This window comes from Herpailurus yagouaroundi, unplaced genomic scaffold, assembly GCF_014898765.1.
Source record: "Herpailurus yagouaroundi ecotype Mexico unplaced genomic scaffold, PumYag 205, whole genome shotgun sequence".
In the NCBI taxonomy this organism is placed as follows: Eukaryota; Metazoa; Chordata; class Mammalia; order Carnivora; family Felidae; genus Herpailurus; species Herpailurus yagouaroundi.
This window is the reverse complement of record NW_024412436.1, coordinates 5,451,288-5,471,173: the sequence shown is the minus strand read 5'-3', so window position 1 is coordinate 5,471,173 and position 19,886 is coordinate 5,451,288. Positions and strand designations below refer to the sequence as shown.

Genomic DNA, 19,886 nt, shown 5'->3' with positions numbered 1-19,886 from the left:
GGGCTTTGTGTGACCAAAGAAAGCCACAGGCCCTTGACTGCTCCTGCAAGATCACCCTTCAGAGCTCCCATTTCTCTTGTGTCTTTGATGGCAGACCAGGTATTGAATTTGACTTTTCCACCCTTCACTCTTTATACTCTTTGGTGCCCCTCCAACGTTTCCTGCCACATCCTGAACACCCATTCCCTGAGGGTTCTCTGAAAGAAGCTAGCCCCGGACTTGGCATCTGGTTCTTCCGTCGGAGGGCACACAACTCAGCTTCACTCCCTCTAACTTATACGAGTTCACATTTAGCGTCTGGAATGCAGTTTGTTGAATGAGAATTCGAGGCTTTTTTCTTTTCGTTTAATGTTTATTTTTTGAGAGAGGAAGCAGGAGCCGGGGAGGGGCAGAGAGGGATGGAGACGAAGGATCTGAAGCGGGCCCCAGGCTGACAGCAGAGAGCCCAGCGCGGGGCTCGAACTTCCAAAGCGGAGCCAAGGTCAGATGCTCGACCGACCGAGCCACCCAGGTGCCCCTGAAAGTCTGAATCCTAAAGCGAGTTTCCCACAGAAAGCAAACATCAGCTTGTTGAAGAGCTTTGGGAGGCTAACTTCCCTGTCTCTCGACCGTGTGCGACCCGGGTCTACCGGATGTGCTCCCTGAAGCAGGAGAGCGCTGCTGTCTCAAGACGTGCTTGCACCCTCTGAAGGGCCCGGAATGGGAAGGCCGACCTCGGTTCCTCTCATCCCCTGATGTAACCCGACTAGGCTGCTATCCCATTCTCGGGTTTGTAGCTTGCATGTAAGTTTGGGAAGTTTATCCCTTAAAGCAATTTGCGGAGTCCTTAACAAACCTTCTGTTTGGTAGAGACTGACCTGCTCGCTCGCCAGCATGAGAAAGACCTCAGAAGGCAAAAGCCATCCCTACAGAATGGGGAATAAAGTACCGATTATCATCACCCTGTAGGCCTTGTTAAGAAGGGAGTTACGTTCTTTTTTTTTTTTTTAATTTTTTTTTTCAACGTTTATTTATTTTTGGGACAGAGAGAGACAGAGCGTGAACGGGGGAGGGGCAGAGAGAGAGGGAGACACAGCATCGGAAACAGGCTCCAGGCTCCGAGCCATCAGCCCAGAGCCCGACGCGGGGCTCGAACTCCTGGACCGCGAGATCGTGACCTGGCTGAAGTCGGACGCTTACCGACTGCGCCACCCAGGCGCCCCTAGAAGGGAGTTACGTTCTAACCCACTTCCGCTTGGCATCGGCCAAGCTGAGCTCCCCGCGAGAGGGTGTCCATGACATCTGCTCTCTTGCTGCCTTTCCTCTCTCCAAAAACGAGCGCTCGAAGATGCAGGACCTCTGTAGTTAGAACTCAGTCGTAGGGTCGCAGAAACGTCCGGTGCCAGGCTGCCAAAACGCATCATGAGTTCTTGTGGACAGGGACCAGGTCTACAGCTACGGCCGAACAGCCGACCGAATGGCCAGGCTTTGAGTCCCCTTGGCACCTCCTCTTAGCTTGAATTGATCACCTGCTCTTCTTGTCCCTGCCCAACCCGGCTTCGGTGACCGTTCTGTTCTTAGGGCATACTCCAGGAAGAAGAAAACTTGATCAGAAATATCCACATCCTACCTAACTTCAGTGACGACAAAGTGATGCAGGTTTTCAAAAGTACCGAAAGCTTCCATTTTAATTTACATGCACGCGCAATGCGTCCGTGCTTCCTCAATGCAAGTGAGCGGCCTTCCTTTGTTCTAAAACCCATCTTCCTATTTTAACACTGACGAAACAGGGCTGCATCTTACAATGGATGTTTCTGTTAAGAGTTCGGGTTTTTTTTTTTTTTTTTTATGTAAAATAAGTTGGCGGCACATCTGAGCCGATCAGTAGCTTCTTGGGATGGAAGGAATCCACCTGTGCTTTGGAGGGGGGAGCCCCGGGCCCTAGGAAGCGGCACCTGGGCCGCCTCCCCTTGACCCTGGGCTCCCCGCCCCAGCACCTGTGGCTCTCACCCAGCTGGCTCTTCTGTGCGTGCGGGCGTCTTGCCTGTGGTCCGGTAAGTGCCCTTGCCCATCCAGGTCAGCTGTGGCACCCCACACCTCGCCGTTGGCTTTCCTCCCTGCCTCTTGAGCCAAATTGTTGACGGGACGGGGCCAGACTCTTGTTTTCAAGCCAGCCATACATACGGGTCACACGGCCTGCATGTAACTCCGCGGACCCTGAAACTAGGCCTGACATGTGAGGCTGACTCACTTTGACTGACAGAGGAACCCAACTTCGGGTGCCCGGTGAGTAGGAGACAAAGGAGTGGCAACCCAAAAGGGGCCATCTGTTGTCTTCGACTCAAGGCCGCTAACGCCACACAACACCCATTTTCTGTCCCTCCTCCGAGGCCTTCCGCCCGGGAAACTTGCCCGCTTCTCCGGTAGCTTAGCGGGCTCTGTCCGCACCCCTTCGCTGGCAGCCACCCCTCCCCGCCTGGCGCCCTGTGTGTCGCGACACAGCCGTGGGATGCTGCTCTTCTCTGTGATCCGCCTGGCGTCCAGCGGCAAAATTTCAAGCCCCTAAGCCTGTGGTGGTACTTCTCTGTCCTCCCGGGTGGCTTGTAAAGTGCTGGGCACGGAAAACAGGTAGGTGCAGGGTAAATATTTGTTGAATGGAATTGAATTCCCCCTACGAGGCCGGATTACAAATTGAATGCCTTGTCTTCGGGAGTTGTTACGCGTTTCGCCCGGGCCCGGGATGCACAGCGCTCCTGCCGGAATCCTAGGTGCTCGGGGTGGGGGGGCTTTTAACAGCCACGATCTTGGGTTCTGATCTCAAACACGACCCGATATTAACTGCTAGCTTGATGAGTTGGGGCCTCGCCTACAGCCCCTACATTTAGAGGGAACCTGACGGAAGAAGACCTCTGTCGTCCTCCGGCCCTCCCCGAACCCCACAAGACTGAGGTTTGGGGCAGTGGCATGAGCGGCTGTTTGCAAGTCCCAGACTCTGCTGACTGGCTGCTCGCTGGCCTCCCTCTGCCACCAGCTGGGCACGGAGCCGGAAGCCCTGCACTCCTGCCCCCCCCCCCCCCCCCAGGCCTGGCCCAGCCTGACGCTGCCCACTGGTACTGCACTCAAGGCCTCCAGGCGCGGCCACCGACCCAGATGGAGGCACTCCACCTGTGCCCCCCAGGGAGCCACGCTGCTCTCCGGAGGTCAGTTTTGTCCCCTGACAAGGGCACCAGACGGACTGCCCGACGACTAAATTACCGTCACCGGCCGGATTGCCAAAATAAAAGCCCAGAGAACACGCATTTTCACCAAAGCGTTTATTATGCGAAAGAGTAAGGCTTCAGCAAACGAGTATAAATTAAAACTCAGCAGACAGAGAGGGTTGTCCACTCATAGTCGCGTGCCCCGTAATCACACGGCGATGTTCCCCAGAGTAGCCACGGCCCTCGGGGCGGGGGGGGGGGGTCTCTGCGGGTCTGCGCGGGGCTGAGCCTCCCGCCGAGACCTTCCCGGTGACGTCCGTCTCTCACCTGGGGCGCGACGTGAACGAGGGCCTGGCCAAAGTGTGGTCCAGCCCCTTCCCTCGCCCCCACGCTTGCTTGCGTCACACCTGTAAGGGCACCTGCTACGTCCCCTTGGGCCGCTCTGGTCACAACTCGCTTCCCTTTGGAGAGTGTGAGCTCCGCGGGGGCAAGCACAGGCTCGTTGGGTCCCTGAGTGCCTGGGCCACAGACGCTGACCTCTCCGGAGGGAATGTACGCTTGACCGAGGAGGGCCCCCTCCTGTGTGCCCCGCACCCCACCCCGTGCCCCCCACGGAGGCTCCGTGACCCCCTGCCCCTCCCCACCTCATCCACTGCGGACGTGCCCCGGCTCCCCTCCCATTGTCCCCTCTGCACAGACCTTTCACAGGGATGCACGACAGCCCCTTTGCCCCAGTTACAAGTCACCTTGACATGAAGGCACGGGTTGACAACAGACGCCGGATTTACAGCAGGAGCAAAGCCACTCAAATACGGACAGGACAATAGAGCCTATTAGGATATGTGCTAACATTTGAGTTTCTCTGGGGACTTGACAAAACATGGACCGAACATGGCTGTGAGGAGTGTGCACCCGTCTCCCAGGTGAGAGCCCAGAGCCTCCAGGACGGGGGCCTGTCCACAGTCCCCAACAAACCAGAAGACCCGAGAACCTGCGGGGTTCACCACGGGCTCCTCAAGGACGGGGCCTCAGCCCTGGGGGAACGCACTCCCCTGCAGAGTCCAGGGACGACGTTCCGTGCATGACGGTTTGGAAGTGGACGTGACCAAATGTTACAACGCGAAGCGTCCTATTCTTAAAAAGGAATACTTGGGTGGTGAAGAAATACGAGTGAACTGGGTTATAAACGCTTTATCCTGTGTCTTTCACAATCTGGGTGTCTTCAGGTCTGGCCTGTGATTGGCGAAATGCCCGGTGCTCTTAGCGAGGGGGCAGGGTCTGCATGTGGAGGGCATCATAGGTGTCCTTGGTGGCCGTGCTGAGCCCCTAGTGAAAGCAAATCAGAAAAAAAAGTGGGTCAAGAGCTCCGCGTGGGCTCTAGGCTACCTGGAGGCCAACAAGTGGCTTCCAGAGGCCTAGGAACGATCCCCTCGTACCCCAGGTAGGGGCCTGGCCCCAGAAGGCTACAGAAAAAATATGTTCTATGCCCTGCTAGGAATGACCTGGAAGCAACTCCTTTCCAGCTAAATTCTTACCTTCTTCCTAGCTTCCGGAGCACTGAGCCCTACAGTGTCTGGGGCCTAGAGAAACCTCCTGTTGGACCAAAGAGGAAGGAGAGCCCCCACCCTCCCCAAACACTGAGCTGGAATCGGGGTTCGCTCCAGAGTCTGCTGTCCCTGACACCTGGGCCTCCAGGAAGCCAGGACTTGTCACAAGGAGACAGTGGCTCCCTGACCTCAGCCGGGGCCCCCCCCCCCACCCCGAGCCTTATTCCCAGGCCACCCCACAGTTATGTCCTCTGTCCTGGTCCCAGTCCCACTACGACGTCTCTCCCTGGTCCAGAAGACAGATCCAGGAAGCCACTCACAGGAAGATTCTAGGGGCCCTTTTGACGTCATTCTGAACTCAGGCAAGCTGGGCAGCCTGACACCTTGGAGCCCGTCAAGCAAACTGTGAACGGCCCGGGGGAGCCGGAAGTAGCCGAATAAAATCCCGCTGGGGATTATATTTTAGAGAAATAGGTTGGCTCTCCTTCGTTTGCATAATCATTCACACTGATTTGCATAAACCAGACACCTGACTACGACACTTTCTTTTTAAAGTTGCTATTTCTCTCTCTCTTTTTTTTTTTTTTTTGTCCTTCAATTCTCCCACCCATCCACCCGTCGTATTAGGTCTGAGGGTCCGGGGCACAGGCAAGGCTTCTTGCAAGGGTGTGGGGCAGCGCGGGAAGAGGCAGGAAATTGCTCGTGTGGCGTCCTCGGCCTATATCGACCCTTTGGCAAGACCGCACGGCCTCTGCGCAGCTGCTGCTCCTCCGTAGCCAGTGCCCCGGGGGCTCCCGTGGGCACGACCGTGGGAGCCATGCTTCAATCGCTACATCCCAGCCCTGCCCCAGGGCCCGGCCGGTTCAGGGGCCTCGGGTTCGCCCTGCCTGGCTGATGGCGAGAGCTGGTGCCACCCACAAGCAGAACGTGGGCGTCTAGCCTCGCCCCTGGTTAGACGGCACCCGGGGACCGAGGGCCCGCAGCGCAGACCGGATGCTCCGCATCCGTTTTTACCTGGTAGAGGCCATCATGCCCCTTCCCTCTCCGCCGCTGGTTCTGTGGGAGGGAGACAAAAGGGCAGAAAGGCACAGAGTCAGCAGCGGCCTCCGGCTCAAGGCCTCTACTCCAGGGGCCCCCAGAGAATCAGAGGTGACAGTCTCCCAGCCGGTACCCCTGCCCCTGGGCTAGAAAGGTCCTGAGGCCCGAAGACTAAGGTGAGGATCGTCTCCGATGGGGCCCAGGTTTGCTGTGAGCCATGCAGGCCCTCCCGGACATCGGAGTCCTAGGATCCCGGGCTGCGTGGGGGCTGGCCACGCTGCTTGTCACCTGGAACAAATGGGCCTCTCTGCCCCTCCCAGAATTCCTGGCTGCTATCCATGCTCACAGGGAATGGCAAGCAGATAATGCTCTGAGCTCTGGCTCAGAGCACACCATGGCAATTCCTGATGGTAACAAATTTGACTTGCTCGTACAAAGCGTAGTGTGTCTTAGAATCGGGACTCGGTCCCTGAAAGAACATCAGCCTTTCCTTAGCATCTTAAGTACGGCCAATGCTTCGCCCCTTGGCAACCATCACAGGGGCTTTTGCAGGTGATAAGGGGAATGTAGGCGAACGGGTGGGAACAGAGGCCTACAGCAGGCACATCTGGAAGCGGAGGAGGAGCTCCTTGGGAGGAGCATCCCCATCCTGACCCAATTCTTGGGAATCAAGAAGCAGCACTCACGTCGCCTTTTATCCCAATCTCACTGTAGGCCTCCGCCATCTTGTCTTTTTGCAGTGCCTGGAAAAGAAGAGGGCACGGGACACTGATTTCACTACCTTATGCAGAAGACACTGGGCTCCCCTACAAGAGGATGCCTCTCGACTCCCTACTGGCGGGGAGCTCGCACAATCAAAGCTCCAGTCCTTATTCACATAAGCATCTCCGTCCCCGACCAGCTCCAACCTCACCCTTCTCCTCAGCCCTTTGGACTCTTCTCTGAGCTGCCAGCCCTTTGCACTGAGCTGAGAAGCTCAGGTTAGGTTCAAAGATAAAATGTGGAATCCTAGCCAAAGAACATGGATGTGGACAACGCGAGGGCCCCCCTGGAGCCCCCAGAACCATTTATCTGAGCAAGCTGTCTCTTTACACAGCCAACACCACGGGCTGCGGATCCACCAATTGCAGGAAGGAAGGAGAGTCAGCTCTCTCTGGTCCGCTTCGTGGCAGACCCACGTCAACAGTCTGAAAACCACAATCAGATGCACACCCAGAGGGGGAGGTTGACCTTTGAGCAAGAGGCAACACTCAGGAAGACTCCAGCTTCTAGAAGCGGGAGCCCCTCAGAGGGGCCTGCCACCCTATACTGGTCCAGCCTGACCTGGCCGTCCCCCGGGGCCATCTACAGGGAAACTCCAACGGCGGACTCAGGGGCTGAGGGAGGGAAGGCAAAAGAAGGCTGTTCTATACACAGCCAGTCGCCACAGGCAGCGAGCAGGTGGGGCATCTGGCACGGGAAGGTCAAGCGGGGCAAAGGCACAGGGCAGGGAGTGATGCCGTCACCAGGAGCCCCCCTCCAGCCTGCCCTCCTGTACTCACATTGTACACGACTTCCGGAGGATTCCTCCTCCTCTGCTGGGGAAGACAAGGGGAAGGTTAGAGGTGGAGAAGCAGGGACCCAAGGCAGGAGGGTTGCAGAGGCCTCCTTGCACCTCCCCTCCGCACCCCCGGGGCCACCTGCCCGCCCGCCCCCCACCGGCTCCCTCCTGCAGCCCTGCCCCCATCTCCCCCACCCTCACAGCGCTACCTCAGCCTCTGCTTCCTAGTGCACACTGCACGCTCCCTGGCACACAGGGTTCACTTCCCCGCATGGCCTCCTTGGCCCAGCCCTGCCCAGGGCAGGCCGCGGGGTCTCGGCTGCGAGCCAGTCTGCGTGTCCCCTTGCAGACACCGTGCCATACGTATCACAAACTTAGGAGTGGGATTTCTGGCTGAAAAGGAAAGGTACTGAGTACCTTCCTTTGGAGCAGGCCAGCCACTGCTCGGTGAGGGAGCACTGCTCACCCCTCCGTCTCCACCCCTCCTCACCCCTCCTAGTCCAGGGAAGAGGAGAGCTGAGGCCGGAAGGCAGGGGCCAAGGAAACTGCCAGGGTCTCCTCTCCTCCCCGCCCGTCCGCTCTAGCAACGGCAGGCCCAGCACAGGGCTCAGACACAGGGGGCTGGGTAGACAGGTGTGACCAGAAACAACGAGGGAGGGCCACCCTAAGACCTGGGCAGCGGGCCTTTGGGCTGAGCCCTGCTTTTAAGCCTCCGGTCCCCACAGACTGTGGAGCTCACAGCCAAGAGCCACTAGGAGCCTGGAGCCCCAGCACGCTCCAAGCGGTACCTGGGACCCAGAATTCCTCGTCCAGTGGCCTCGGGCCCTTCCCGTATGGCCCTCCTCACCAGATCTGTTCCTTTGGGGGGCAGATGGCCCCACTGTGTGTGCATCTCAGGGTGGACAAGAAGTTTAAGGGCAAGCGGGTGGACCTTGGATACAAGGGTGTCACATTCACGTACAGGAGGTCCCTTGCGATGCAGAACGGAGCCCGGGGGGGGGGGGGGGGGGGGGGGGAAGAGAAGGGCATGGAAGCAATGGCTCCACCTGTGCTAGGGCCCTAGGGCCCTTGAGGGATAGGATGGAGCGGGTCCGATCGGGAGCGGGAGGGCGAGTGCGCGGGCGCCGAGGTGCTCTCTCCTTGCAGCCGCTGAGCACACCCACACTGGCACACACAGGCAGAGACAGGAATGCCTACCTGCTTTCCTCCCATCTCAGGGTCCAGGCCTCGTCTCTTGTCCAAAACTTCATACTCCTGTCTTCCTCCCAGATTGAGCTCCTAGAACCGACCGGGAAAGGCTCAGGGACTGGAAAGACACCCTCTTGAGGGCTGGGCCGGCGGGACTGGGAGTTCCCTCTGGGCGTGGCTCTCAAGGAAAGGAGCAGGCCTGGGGCTGGGGTGGAAGCTGGTCCGGCCGGGTACCCGCATCCCGCATCTCAGAGAACGAACAGGCGTTCCCCGTGACTCTGTGTGTGTGTGTGTGTGTGTGTGTGTGTGTGTGTGTAAATAGATTCAACCCAAGTCCCGTTGCCCCAGGAGAGTGAAACCTCCTCCCTGCGGCCCTGAAGACCCACTGACGTCCCCGCCCACCCGCCTCGGGCCCCTGCAACCTGCGGGTGGGAGGGGCTCACCGGCCAGCGCGCCCTAAGCAGGACCGTGTGGACGCGGCGGGTACAATTACGGTCCCCGTGTTCCCGGGCCCTAGGGAGGCTCGACAACCCGCCAGCCTGCAGCCCGGGCCCTGCCGCGGTCCCCTGGGGAGGGTAGGGGGGGGCGGGGAGGGGCGACGGGAGGGCAGACTTACGTTGTAGAGCTGGTTGGCGCCCTGCTGGCTCGCGGGGGCGGCCGCGCTCCTGCCGAACTGGAAGAGGGGGCGGCGAGGTTAGAGCGCTGGGTCCGCCGGGAACGCGTGCAGCCACCGCGCTGGTCCCCCCCACCCGGGCGGCGGCGCTGCCCTCGCCGCCGCCACTCCCCCCCCCCCGCGCCTCCCCCCCCCCCGGGGCCTCGGAGAGCAACTCCAAGGTGGACTGAGGCTGCGCACGGTCGCGACTCCCATCGTGACCTCAGGCGTCCCTGCTTGGCGCTAGCTTAGGGTCCTTGCGGACCTGCCCCGAGGCACACACGACCTCGCTCTCGGCTCAGTTCTCTCCGCTGAGGCGGAGATCTTAACAGATCTCACGGATCCTACAGACTGACAGCATTGGAAACCACCCGAGAGATCATCTAGGACAGCGCTGTTCCAACTTTCAAACCGAAAATTAATAAGACTGTTTCTCAAATAGCATCTTTTGCCCAAATCGACGGTCCAAAAGAGCAGAAGGCTGGGGGGACCCAAGTGATAACAAGGACCCAGCCTCCTTCCACCCTCTGCTGGCACCGCGGCGTCCCCCCCAGCCCCAGCCCCAGCTCCAGCCCTTCCAAGAAATCCAGACTCTGCAAGGCACCCGCTGAAACCCGAGCTCTGGGCTCACCCTCGCACTTCCTGACACGGAACCTGAGGTTTCCAGAGACAGGCTGGCGGGGCCTCAGTCAGCAGCAGGACAACAGGACCTGGGGAGGGACCGTAGGTCCCCACCTCCCGCTCTTAGTTCCCTAAAGCCCCTTTTCTGCCAGCGGTACCGCTGTCCCGGGACGCTGGGATGTTTACACGTTTGTATGGTTCCTCGCCAAGACCCCGGCATCAGGCTGCCCCTTCCACTCTGTCAGGCTCAGTGAGACACCAGCCCACCCAAGGGGCACTCTTGGCTGGTCCCTGCTTTGCCAGGGACGCCATGCTCCGGGCACTGCCCATGCTTGAGACTTTGCAAGTAGGGGAGCCCACACCTGCTCCCCAGAGTCCGCGGTACCCACCTTTGCTCTCAGGAACAGGGCAGTGATAATGACGCCATAGATGAAAAGGATTCCGTCCACCAGGTAGCACAGTTTGGGATCCAGCAGGCCAAAACTCTGCGCCTCTGTGCCAAGAGATGAGACTGATCAGCCAGGCCCAGGGTGACAGGACACGTCCCCACCGTCCTAGGGCGGCCCCATAACTGACTGGCCAGGGAAACCATGACAAGGGGGGGCTGAATCCATTCCCCACACCCCATCTGACCACAGCTTCTCTCCCATACCCTTGGACCAGCACCGAGGGAAAAGCCCAGCCTCCCCCCACAGCCAGACATGACACCTGGTGGGGTCACAGATCCTGGGGAAGACCGAAGGGAAGCAGAAACTAGGCGGGGGAGTGAAGCTGTCCAGTGGACGCAGGACTGCTGCCTTAGGCCCGCTGCAGCCCAGCCGTGTGTGAGCGCCCAAATGAACCATGCACTCTGGAAGCCTCTGCAATAAGATGCCCACGTCTGGATGAATGGCACCACCTGAGTCAGGTATGTGGCTCCCTCAGGCCTACCCACAGGGAGAGAACAGGACTGACGTTCGGATGAGGTCATTCATCAGGACTGTGGGAACCGGGGTTAACTCCCCCTTCCTGACTCTGCTTCCTCGGTGCGGGGCACTGAGCAGTCTCCCCCTCAGGGCAGTGGGGTCTGGGGCTGGGCCTCCCTCCCCTGGGCCCCAAGGAGTCTCATAAGCAGTCGACAAAGGTACATTTGGTGAGCACCCCCCTCCCAGCCTGAACCCGGCAGTCTCACTACTCACCAGTCCCAGCCCCATGGCCTCAGCTTTGTCTGTCCCTGTCCCTGAACCCCTTCCCTTCCCCACACACTTATAGTTCCGGGGTCACACCTTGCTCCTCCGGACCATTTGCCTCTGTGCCTTTGCACGCACTGTTCCCTCTACATATCCTCTCCCTCTGTCTCCCTGCAGCTCTGCCATCTGGTAGAATCGGATGCACCCTACAAAAGGTAGCTCAGAAATCCATCTAGCCTGTCCTATCCCCAAACTGCCTGTGAGCCGCTAATCCCCGCTGCCATATTAACCTTTGTCCATTTAGTTGGCGCTGGTATTTTCATTTTTTTAGTGTTTATTTTGAGAGAGAGAGAGAGAGAGAGAGACAGAGTGCGAGTGGGGGAGGGGCAGAGAGAGAGGGAGACACAGAATCCAAAGCAGGTTCCAGGCTCTGAGCTGTCGGCACAGAACCCGGTGCAGGGCTCAAACCCACCAGCCAGGAGCTCATTGCCCTGAGTCGAAAGTCGGACGCTCGACCGACTAAGCCACCCAGGCGCCCCTTACGCTGGCATCTTAGGGCAACGGGGTTGGAGAAGGAGATATAATAAATGTCTTGGCTAAATAAAAGCAATTTTATTTCAAAGCTCGCTGCACCGTGAGACCTGGGTTTCAGACCGTACTTCCTGCCAGGTATTTGCAGCGACTCCGCCCGTGTACCGGGCCCGCTACTTGTCTCCGCCCCTGCCAGCTAAGCTCCGCCCACAGTGGCGGCTTCTCCCAAGGTCAGAGTGCCCTCTGGTGGCCGCCTGCAGCCCCCTGGTCGGGGCTGTGGGAGCGGATACCTTGCCCTTGAGCGCTGGCTTACCCTTACCAGTGGGGTGACTTGCGGCACGTTAGTCACCCTTTCAGCCGCCTCTTCTGTTAAAACAGGGTGAAAATGCTAACATTTCTTTAATGTTTACTATGTGCCAGGCACCCCTTTAACGGAATAACTTGTCAGAACCTCCCAACAGCACGACGCAGAAACACACACAGAACTTCAGGTTTCCCCAGCAGCACACACACAACGCGAGAGGCGGCCGGGACTGTGCTCCTCTGCGCCCTCCTCCCCTGGGTCCGGCCCTGCCCACCTTTCTCCTGGAGCGACGTTTGGGCTTCTCCCGCGTGCTGTGTGACTCAGGGCGGCGGCACGTTTCCTCCCCTCCTCTCCCTTCCCCTCCCCGAATCCTCAAGCCTGCGACTCCCGCCCGAATTCAAGACCCCCTCTGGGCCCCCAGGCAACTGATCTCTTTGTAAACGTCCCTTCCCACAGCCCCTGCCCAGAAACTACTGATGACCCGGTCACTCAGAACTAAGTCCAAACTCCTCATCAGGCCGGGGTCAGGCCCGATCCGGGCCCAGCTCCCCGACACCCTCCCCACGCTGCCTCTCCTGCTCCGGTGGGAAACATGCTGCTCTTCCTTGGGCTCACCAGTCCTTTCCTACCCACCTGCCTTTCCTCTTCCCGCCTGTCGGGCCCAACACGCCCCCTCCACTCGGTGTGAAATGGGGCTCCTATCCCCCCACCTTCGCCCCTGGCCACTCCATGGCTGATTCTGCACCCGAAATTCCGCACCGGATGGAGGTGCAAGAGCCTGCCTCCCACAAAGCGCTCCCCCCCCCCAACCCCCTCCCACGTAACTTGTCGGGTTCTGAGAGTCCCCTCCGCCAAGCCTCTACCCTGGACATTGGAGCACAGAGTAGACGTTCGTTAGATAGCTTGGGCTTTTCAGGGAAGATGAGGGGGTCCACCCACGATTGGCCTGCCCGCTGGCCCCCCGGGGCGGGGCCAGAAGTCCCCTGCTGACCACAGGTGGGCGGCTGAAACCCTCTAGGAGGTAAGCCAGCCCCCCAGCAAAGACCACCAACGCGGGGGGGGGGGGGTGATTTTTTTCTTTGGGGACTGGAGACGAGGTGTCGGCGGCAATTTATGGGGGTGGCCGAGACTCAGCAAAAGAGCTAGGAGAAAAATCGCTCGGCTGCCTGTCACATAAAATGAGGATAGAAAAATGACTGGACAGTAAATTTAGAACAAATGAGAAGAAATATTTCTTCCTGTTGTGCAGAGCCAGCGCAGTGGGGGAGGGGACTTGGTCGCCTCCCCCAGAGATAAGTAACAGGGACAGGTTTTCTCTCTGCCTTCCTTTCTTTCTAAAGAGCAGCGTGATTTTTATGGCCGATGACAAGTATGCTGTGTGTGGTTTGGTCAAGGAGAGGATATTAACCGCAACACGTTTCCCGGGGAAGGATCTTCCTCCACCCGGTCCAGCTGTGCCTGTGCTGGGAGCAGCGGGCCTGAGGCAGGCGGTGATAGCCTGGAAACTTCCCCCAAAGGGACCCAGGACCTAACTCGATTATGTAACTGATCAAATATTTCTTGGGCATCTGCTCAATGCCAGGCGATGCTGAAATAGAAGGGGCCCCGGGTGGGGTGTCAGGCAGATTCTCGCCCTCCCCTTGCCACAAAGCCGCTGTGTGGTCTTGGGCAAGCCGCGTCACCTCTCTGGGCCTCGGCTTCTTCATCTGCAAAATGGTGGGTAATCACCTCTACCCGCAGGGTGTGGTGAAAACAAAGGGAAAAAAACGTGCGGGGAGGTGTTCTTGTAAATCTCCTCCATAAGGACAATGATGTCTGACCTCGGGATGAGGCCTTCTGAGTCCCTGCCCTCCTGGGGCTCATGGCTACAGCTTAGAGGGGCTTCCCTCGAACAGCACGTAGTTTTCCGGGATGCCAACCCAAAAGCATGAAGCAGAGATACTTCCTGCTTCCTGCTTCTGGTTTCTTCCCTGCACCCTCACCCCCAAGGCAGAGCTCCGGAGGCCTCCTTTCCTGATCCATTAGCACACATTCTGCAACCCGCATCCCATTCGGTCCCCGGAGGGAGGGAGGTGTTTAACAAGCTCTAAGGCGGCAGCTTTCCTGTACGACAGGAATTGTTCTATCGCAGCTCCTGCCCTCTGCCCCAGTAACACGACCTGTCTCATCAGGTGATAGTGAGGATTAAATAAGATATTTATTACAGGGTGCTGGGCCCAGCAGGTAATAATAACGTGTCTGCTATTATTGTCGCTGACTTTTTTCCCCCCAAATCACCACCAACACATTTTTTTTTTTTTTTTTTTGGATAGGAGAGAGAGAAAGGGCCAAATAGTATCAGGAACGTTTAACCCGGGTGGGATGAGAGGGGCTCCTGGGTGGCTCAGTTGGTTGAGCGTCTGACTCTTGATTTCGGCTCAGGTCCTGATCTCAGGGTGGTGAGATCTGCCCCCAATGTGGAGATGGCTTAAGATTCTCTCTCTCTCTCCCTCTCCCTCTGCCCTTCCCCAACCCCTCTCGGAAAAAAAAAAAAAAAACAAACAAAACTTTTTTTTTAAATAAATAAATTAGTTGCATAAAATTGTTTCAACTGGGTAGGACGAGAGACACTGGCGCCCCTAACTTCCGGGTGTTCACAGCCACACAGCGAACCAGATGCTGCACAGGGGCCGTCACCATTGAACCAGTGGGCATTTGATGAGGGGGCTGCCTTCTGAGCAGTCACGTGATTTCCCATTCAGAAAATGCTGCCTTCCCATCAGAGGAGTAGGGTTGAAGAAAACAAAGGCAAGCTAACAATAGCCTCCCAGCACAGGCCTAGGGGTGACGGTGGCCAGCCAGGGAAAGGGGACAAGCCCTATTTGCAAAGTGGGAGAACACGGCCTCTGGCCGGGCTGCAGGACGAGAGCTGGGGATGGGCTCTGACCCCATGAGCCTTCATCTGTCCAACCTGGACCCCCACGGGCCATTCCGTGCACAGGGCACACTCAGCTAATCTGGAAAAGAAGGGGGTTCGGCCCCAATTTTCATGCCCGCTCCACCTTCCCCAGGCCTAGCAGGTGACCCCATCCACACGTCCCCACCACGCCAGAGCCCTGCATCTGGACACAGAGCAAACATGGAGACTGAAGTCCAGGTGGGCCGGAGCACATCCAGGTGTCGTAGGGCTGGAGGCGTCAGGCAGGTGCTCCCAGATGGAGGCCAGGCCGAGACGGGGGTATTTTAAGTGGTTCTATTTACTCCAGGACAGAGCATAACCTGATGACCCCTGCCCAGCAGAGCAAGCTGGAGCCTGGGAAGAGCTGGCCCTCCGCACTCAGGCACGTCCAGTACTGAATACGGGATTGGAACACGGGGGAAAAGAGGAGCCTGGCGCCCAGCCTGCCCTTGTCCGTGGTCGTGAGGTCACTGCCCGGCCTGCTCACCGCAATCCCCATCACAGACTTGATACAGCTCAGGATGGCCAGGGCCTGGCTGAACTGGGACCCTGGCCTCTGGTCACTTCCCAGCCCCCTGCCATCACACTGTCAGCCACCAGGCAGGCGTCGATGAGGTGGGCCAGCAGGTTACTGTCCCGTACGAGAACCCTATCTCCCAGCAAGTGAGGGAGCGAGCAGAGAATCCCAGCAGCCCCTCCTCTTTGAAAATCTCAGTGGTGCTCAGCTGGACCTGGCCTCCTGGCCCACAGACCAGACCATGGACGCATGGAGGTGACCCGTAGCGGGTGGCCAATACGTGGGACAGCGCCCGATCATCATCCCTAGGAGTTCTCCTCCTCTTCGGACAGGCCTTGTCGGAAACCTGCCTGATCTCGTGTGCGCACAGACGATGCACCCTGAGCCCTGGCCTCAGGCCCCGGCCCTACCCCCTCCCGCCCCCTCCCCCCACTGCAACTTCCTGCTCTGAAGCCCCCCATGGTGCCACCCTGATTACTCTGATTTTGATTTTAAGCATAATAAACTGAAGCCTTCCGGCCTGGGCCTGCCATGTGGCCCAGGACCTGGAACAGGTGAGACGCCCAGAGGAGACGCCATGACAACCAGTGACGGATCCCAGCGTATCTACGCCTACGGTTCACTGCATCTAAAAGTGTCATGAGTCTCAGTGAGAGTGAGCCTAGCCCTCTCCATACACCTTTTTGTCTCTATAGAAGTCCCGAGTTCGAGAAGTTTCTCGACACGGACCATTAACAGAAGACTCCGGGGCCCCAGAGGGCAGCCGAGGGAGGCACCTGCCCTTACAGAGTCTAATTGCTTTGGGTGAGGTGTATTGAACTGTACTGTTTGTCTCCCAGCCGGACTGGGAGCTGCTGAGAACAAGGAACACAGGTCTCCATCTACCCGGGCCTGCCGTTCCTGGAAGCTAGTTTAACACACTAGCCCCGTCTCCACCTCCAGCCAGGCTCCTCCCGCAACACACCCTGTTGGGGGAGCAGGGCGACCGCCCCCCCCGGCTCCCTCAAAACCAACTGGTAAGATGCCTTGCATCTGAACCCCAATTTGTACTTCTAAAGTTACTTCCTGTGCCTGATCAAGCTCGAGTCTATGAGAGCCCAGAAGGTGGGTGGGGGTGTATTATTGGGCCCAATGCAACGTGGGGCAATAAGCTGAGACCAGAGGCGTAAAGTAACTTCCTCAAGGACACCAGCAGGCTAGTGGCAGAGCTAGACGAGACCACTGAGTCTCCTGACGCCAGGCGCTTTTCTGGCCTCTCTGCCTCGGGTGCGCCTCGCCGGTGGGTGCAGGACCGAGTGTTCACCCAGCTCTGAATTCACCGCCCTTACTGTTCACCGGGTTCTGACGTGCCGTCCCAGCAGCGTGGGGGCCTTTCCTGTGTCCCCCGTCCAACAAGCCCTGGAAAGCACAGGTGATACCTTTTGGTTTCACTTGCCCATTTTCCCTCCTCGCCTGGCACAGCATAGGCCGTAGAGCCAGAAAGACTATTATTCAGTCTTAGTCTTTGAATCTGCCTCTTACTGGCTTTGTGTTTGGGGGAACGGCTTTTGCTTTCTTAACCTCTCTTGAGTTTAGCTTACCCCGTCTGCCAAAGGGGCTTAACAAGACCGACCTCACAGGGCAGTTATGCAGGTGCGCCGAGCTAACAGGGCCCGGGGAAGCGCCCTGCCCAGTGCCACGCGCTCAGCTACGGGCTCAGGTGGCCCTGCTCCGCCACCATGGCAGCAGCGGGCGTCCCACTGCTCGCTCTCGCGTGCCAAGGTTGGGGACAGGACCTGGTCCGCTCCCCAGCTCGGGATGGAGATGCCCACCCTCCGCGGGTCTGAGGATAAGATCGGACGACGCACGGGCATGGGTGTGACGTGCCCGGGACACCGGGAGCTCCGGTGCGGACGCTCTGATGGCTCCCGGCTTCACGAAAGGGTACCAAGGGAGCTTGCGTTTGCACTCAGCGTACCGCTTAGAGAACTCTTTGCCCTCGCCTGATCTGATTTGATCCTCAGACCAGCTCTTCATGAGATGGGCAGAACTACTGCCGACTCTTGTTTTGCGGACAAGGAGATTAGAGCCCAGAAAGTTCACTGGGCACAGAAGTTCCCAAGAGCATCTGCTGCTTGTTCCCTGGTCTTTCCCCTTTCTCCCGGTGCTTCTGGAGTTCCCGCTTTCCAGAGAGCCTCCCACCTTTTGTAGGCATTTCTTCTCCGACACCTTCAGCCTCTGCTTGGATACCCTGGGTGACAGGGAGCTCACCACTCATCAATCGCTGGTGGAGAGCTCTGATTTTCAGAGTTGTTAAAAAACAGCCTTCGGCCTAGTTCTGCCCTCAGAGGCACAAAGAACACAAAGTCTCCCCGTTCTATAACGCGGCCTTTAAAATCTCTCCCGTGTCTAGCTGGTCTCCCCCTTAATAGGAAGCACTTGGGTATCACAGCAAGAATAAATCCTTTGAAGGTGGAGAACTTGAGTCCGGGTCGTGGCTCCGGCACTTAAGCAGCTATGTGGCTATGGAATAATTGCATAGCTCTCTCACAGGGTATGTGACATTTAAATGCATTTAAATACATTTAAGCTCCCGGGATACAGGCGCTAACGGCATCGATGTGCATCATAAAGCCCACAGTTCCGGGAGGACCAGCCAGATCCCAAGCCCCCTGACCACGTTTTGCAGCCCCAAACTTGAGCCCAGGGTCAGGCTGCTGCCCAGCCCCACCCCCAGGCAAAGACACAACTGGTGATGACATTGCAGGCTAAAAATTTAGAAAACAGGAAGTCATGTGTTTTCAGGAAGGCAGAGTGGCAGCAGTCCTGGGGTGCCTGTGCGGGGTGTGATGCCCGGCTCGCGGACCCAGACCTCCCCTGCCAGGGGGTTTGCTCCCTTTCACCGAACAACTTTCACTGAGGCAGGAAAGATAGACACCTGGGTCATGACGATAAACATCAGGTGAAGCATGTGTGGGTTTTCTCATTCGGTCCTTACAGCGCCTGTGAGAGTACAGCTGGGGGAACTGAGGCTCAGAGAGGTTCATAATGTGCCAAAGGTCTAGATCCAGGGTTGAGCTCAGGCCTGTCTAGATCTCCAGATACTATCTGGTCCAGAATCCTAACCACCCTTTGGCTCTAAGCTTGGACAACTCACTGGCCCTCGGGGCTGGGGAGAGGCGTTCCTCTCCAGGCTGAGAATGGACAGACTCCTTCTCTGAGGGTCACGCCACATTAGCAGATGTGTTTCTAAGTCTACCCTTGGCCTTCGTTTGAGGGGGCAGGAGGCTGGGAGGCCTAGAGGATTAACAGGGACGGAAGGCTTGCTACCAAAGTGAGGCTACTCTGGGCCTCTAGAGGCTGACACACCTGGAGACAGCCGTGACCTAGAGAACGAGTCTACGTAACGTGGTACCGTATAATTTCTTGCTACTCTGACTTGCCACGGCCTCCTCGACCTCCCCTCCTCAAATGTTGGATTTCAAACGCTCGTGTTTCATTGTAAAGCTAAATGTCTGGTCATAGCTACGCACAAATCATATATTCCCATAGACACGGATTCCACAGCAAAGGGGAAGAAAGGTGTTGGGTTTCTTAAAGGTAACAGGATTATGGAAGAATACTTGCTTTCGCGTATCATTGTTTCCACGAAGTTTGTTCTGATTCTGTGCAATCATTTTTAAAAATTTTCCTATGATCACTTTTCTTTTTATTTTCAAGTAAATCGACTCGTTATAAAAGTGCAGGAAAGTACAAAATAATCAAAATCACCCATAATACCACATTCAAACACAGCCACTATTCACGTGACGGCAGATTGCCTTCCAAAGTGTTTGTTATTTATAAGTTATAATTATTCTATGTGAAATTTTTTTTCCCTGAAAAAAAAGTCTGTCGTTTCCTGTTAGCATTATAATTTAACATTATATTTTCATGTTATGTCAGTTATTTATATCCCATGTTTCATGTTGTTTCATAGGCTTACTGAATATCCTTTCTAATGGTTGTGTAATAATTCTTCTGCTATTTATTTACCATTTCCCCATTGAAGGTGGTTTAGTTTCCAATTTTTCACCATTGTAAATAACTCTGTGATGAACAGCTTCATTCCTCAAGCTTTCCACAGGCTTAGAATTCAATCAATAATATTTTGAAAAATGAAAGCTAAGACAACTAGTCCGAAAGAAGTATCAGCAACAGATATAAATAGGCGATTCTCAGAGGAGGAAAAACAAGTTGCTTATAAACATTATAAAGAGACTCTTAATCTCACTGCTGGTTAGTACTGAAAGTACAAAATGAGAGAGAGACACGGATCCTATTTTTCATGGATAGTCAGAAGGCCTCAGCTGTGAAGATATGTGAAGGAAGGGCACCCCTGACGGAGGGAGAGCAGAAGCAAAGGTCCTGTGGTGGGTCCAGGCCTGGTGTATCTGAACAGCAAGGAGGTAGATGTGGCCAGGGTGGCATGAGAGAGGGAGAGTGCTAGAAGATGAAGGTTAGAGGGTCAGAGGGCGGGGCGGGGGCCCCCCCCCCCCCCCCCCATTAGTTAGAAACTTCTCAGCCAGTAGATTTTTCTCTGAACAAGAGTGGGAGCAATTGTAGGACTTTCTCTCTTTTTATAACAAATACACATTATTTTTGGAATTTCAAGAATGTGAATACAATTTAACAGACAAAAGC

The 19,886-nt window shown here is 56.9% G+C and overlaps 1 protein-coding gene across 2 annotated transcripts in view; it reads right to left on the bottom strand.

Moving 5' to 3' along the window:
- Positions 1 to 3,993: 3,993 nt before the first annotated feature.
- The window catches only part of CD247 (CD247 molecule), a 74,453-nt gene continuing 58,560 nt past the window's right edge, over positions 3,994 to 19,886 (bottom strand). Inside the window, exons 2-8 of one of the 2 annotated variants that reach the window (XM_040451774.1) lie at positions 10,155 to 10,258; positions 9,109 to 9,165; positions 8,502 to 8,582; positions 7,306 to 7,341; positions 6,451 to 6,507; positions 5,741 to 5,782; positions 3,994 to 4,505 (exon numbers count right to left, since the gene is read on the bottom strand). In XM_040451774.1, coding sequence (XP_040307708.1) covers positions 4,440 to 4,505; positions 5,741 to 5,782; positions 6,451 to 6,507; positions 7,306 to 7,341; positions 8,502 to 8,582; positions 9,109 to 9,165; positions 10,155 to 10,258 — 443 coding nt within the window. In that variant the 3' untranslated portion in view covers positions 3,994 to 4,439. The remainder of the gene's footprint in view (positions 4,506 to 5,740; positions 5,783 to 6,450; positions 6,508 to 7,305; positions 7,342 to 8,501; positions 8,583 to 9,108; positions 9,166 to 10,154; positions 10,259 to 19,886) is intronic. The other variant, XM_040451775.1, reaches the window with a different exon arrangement.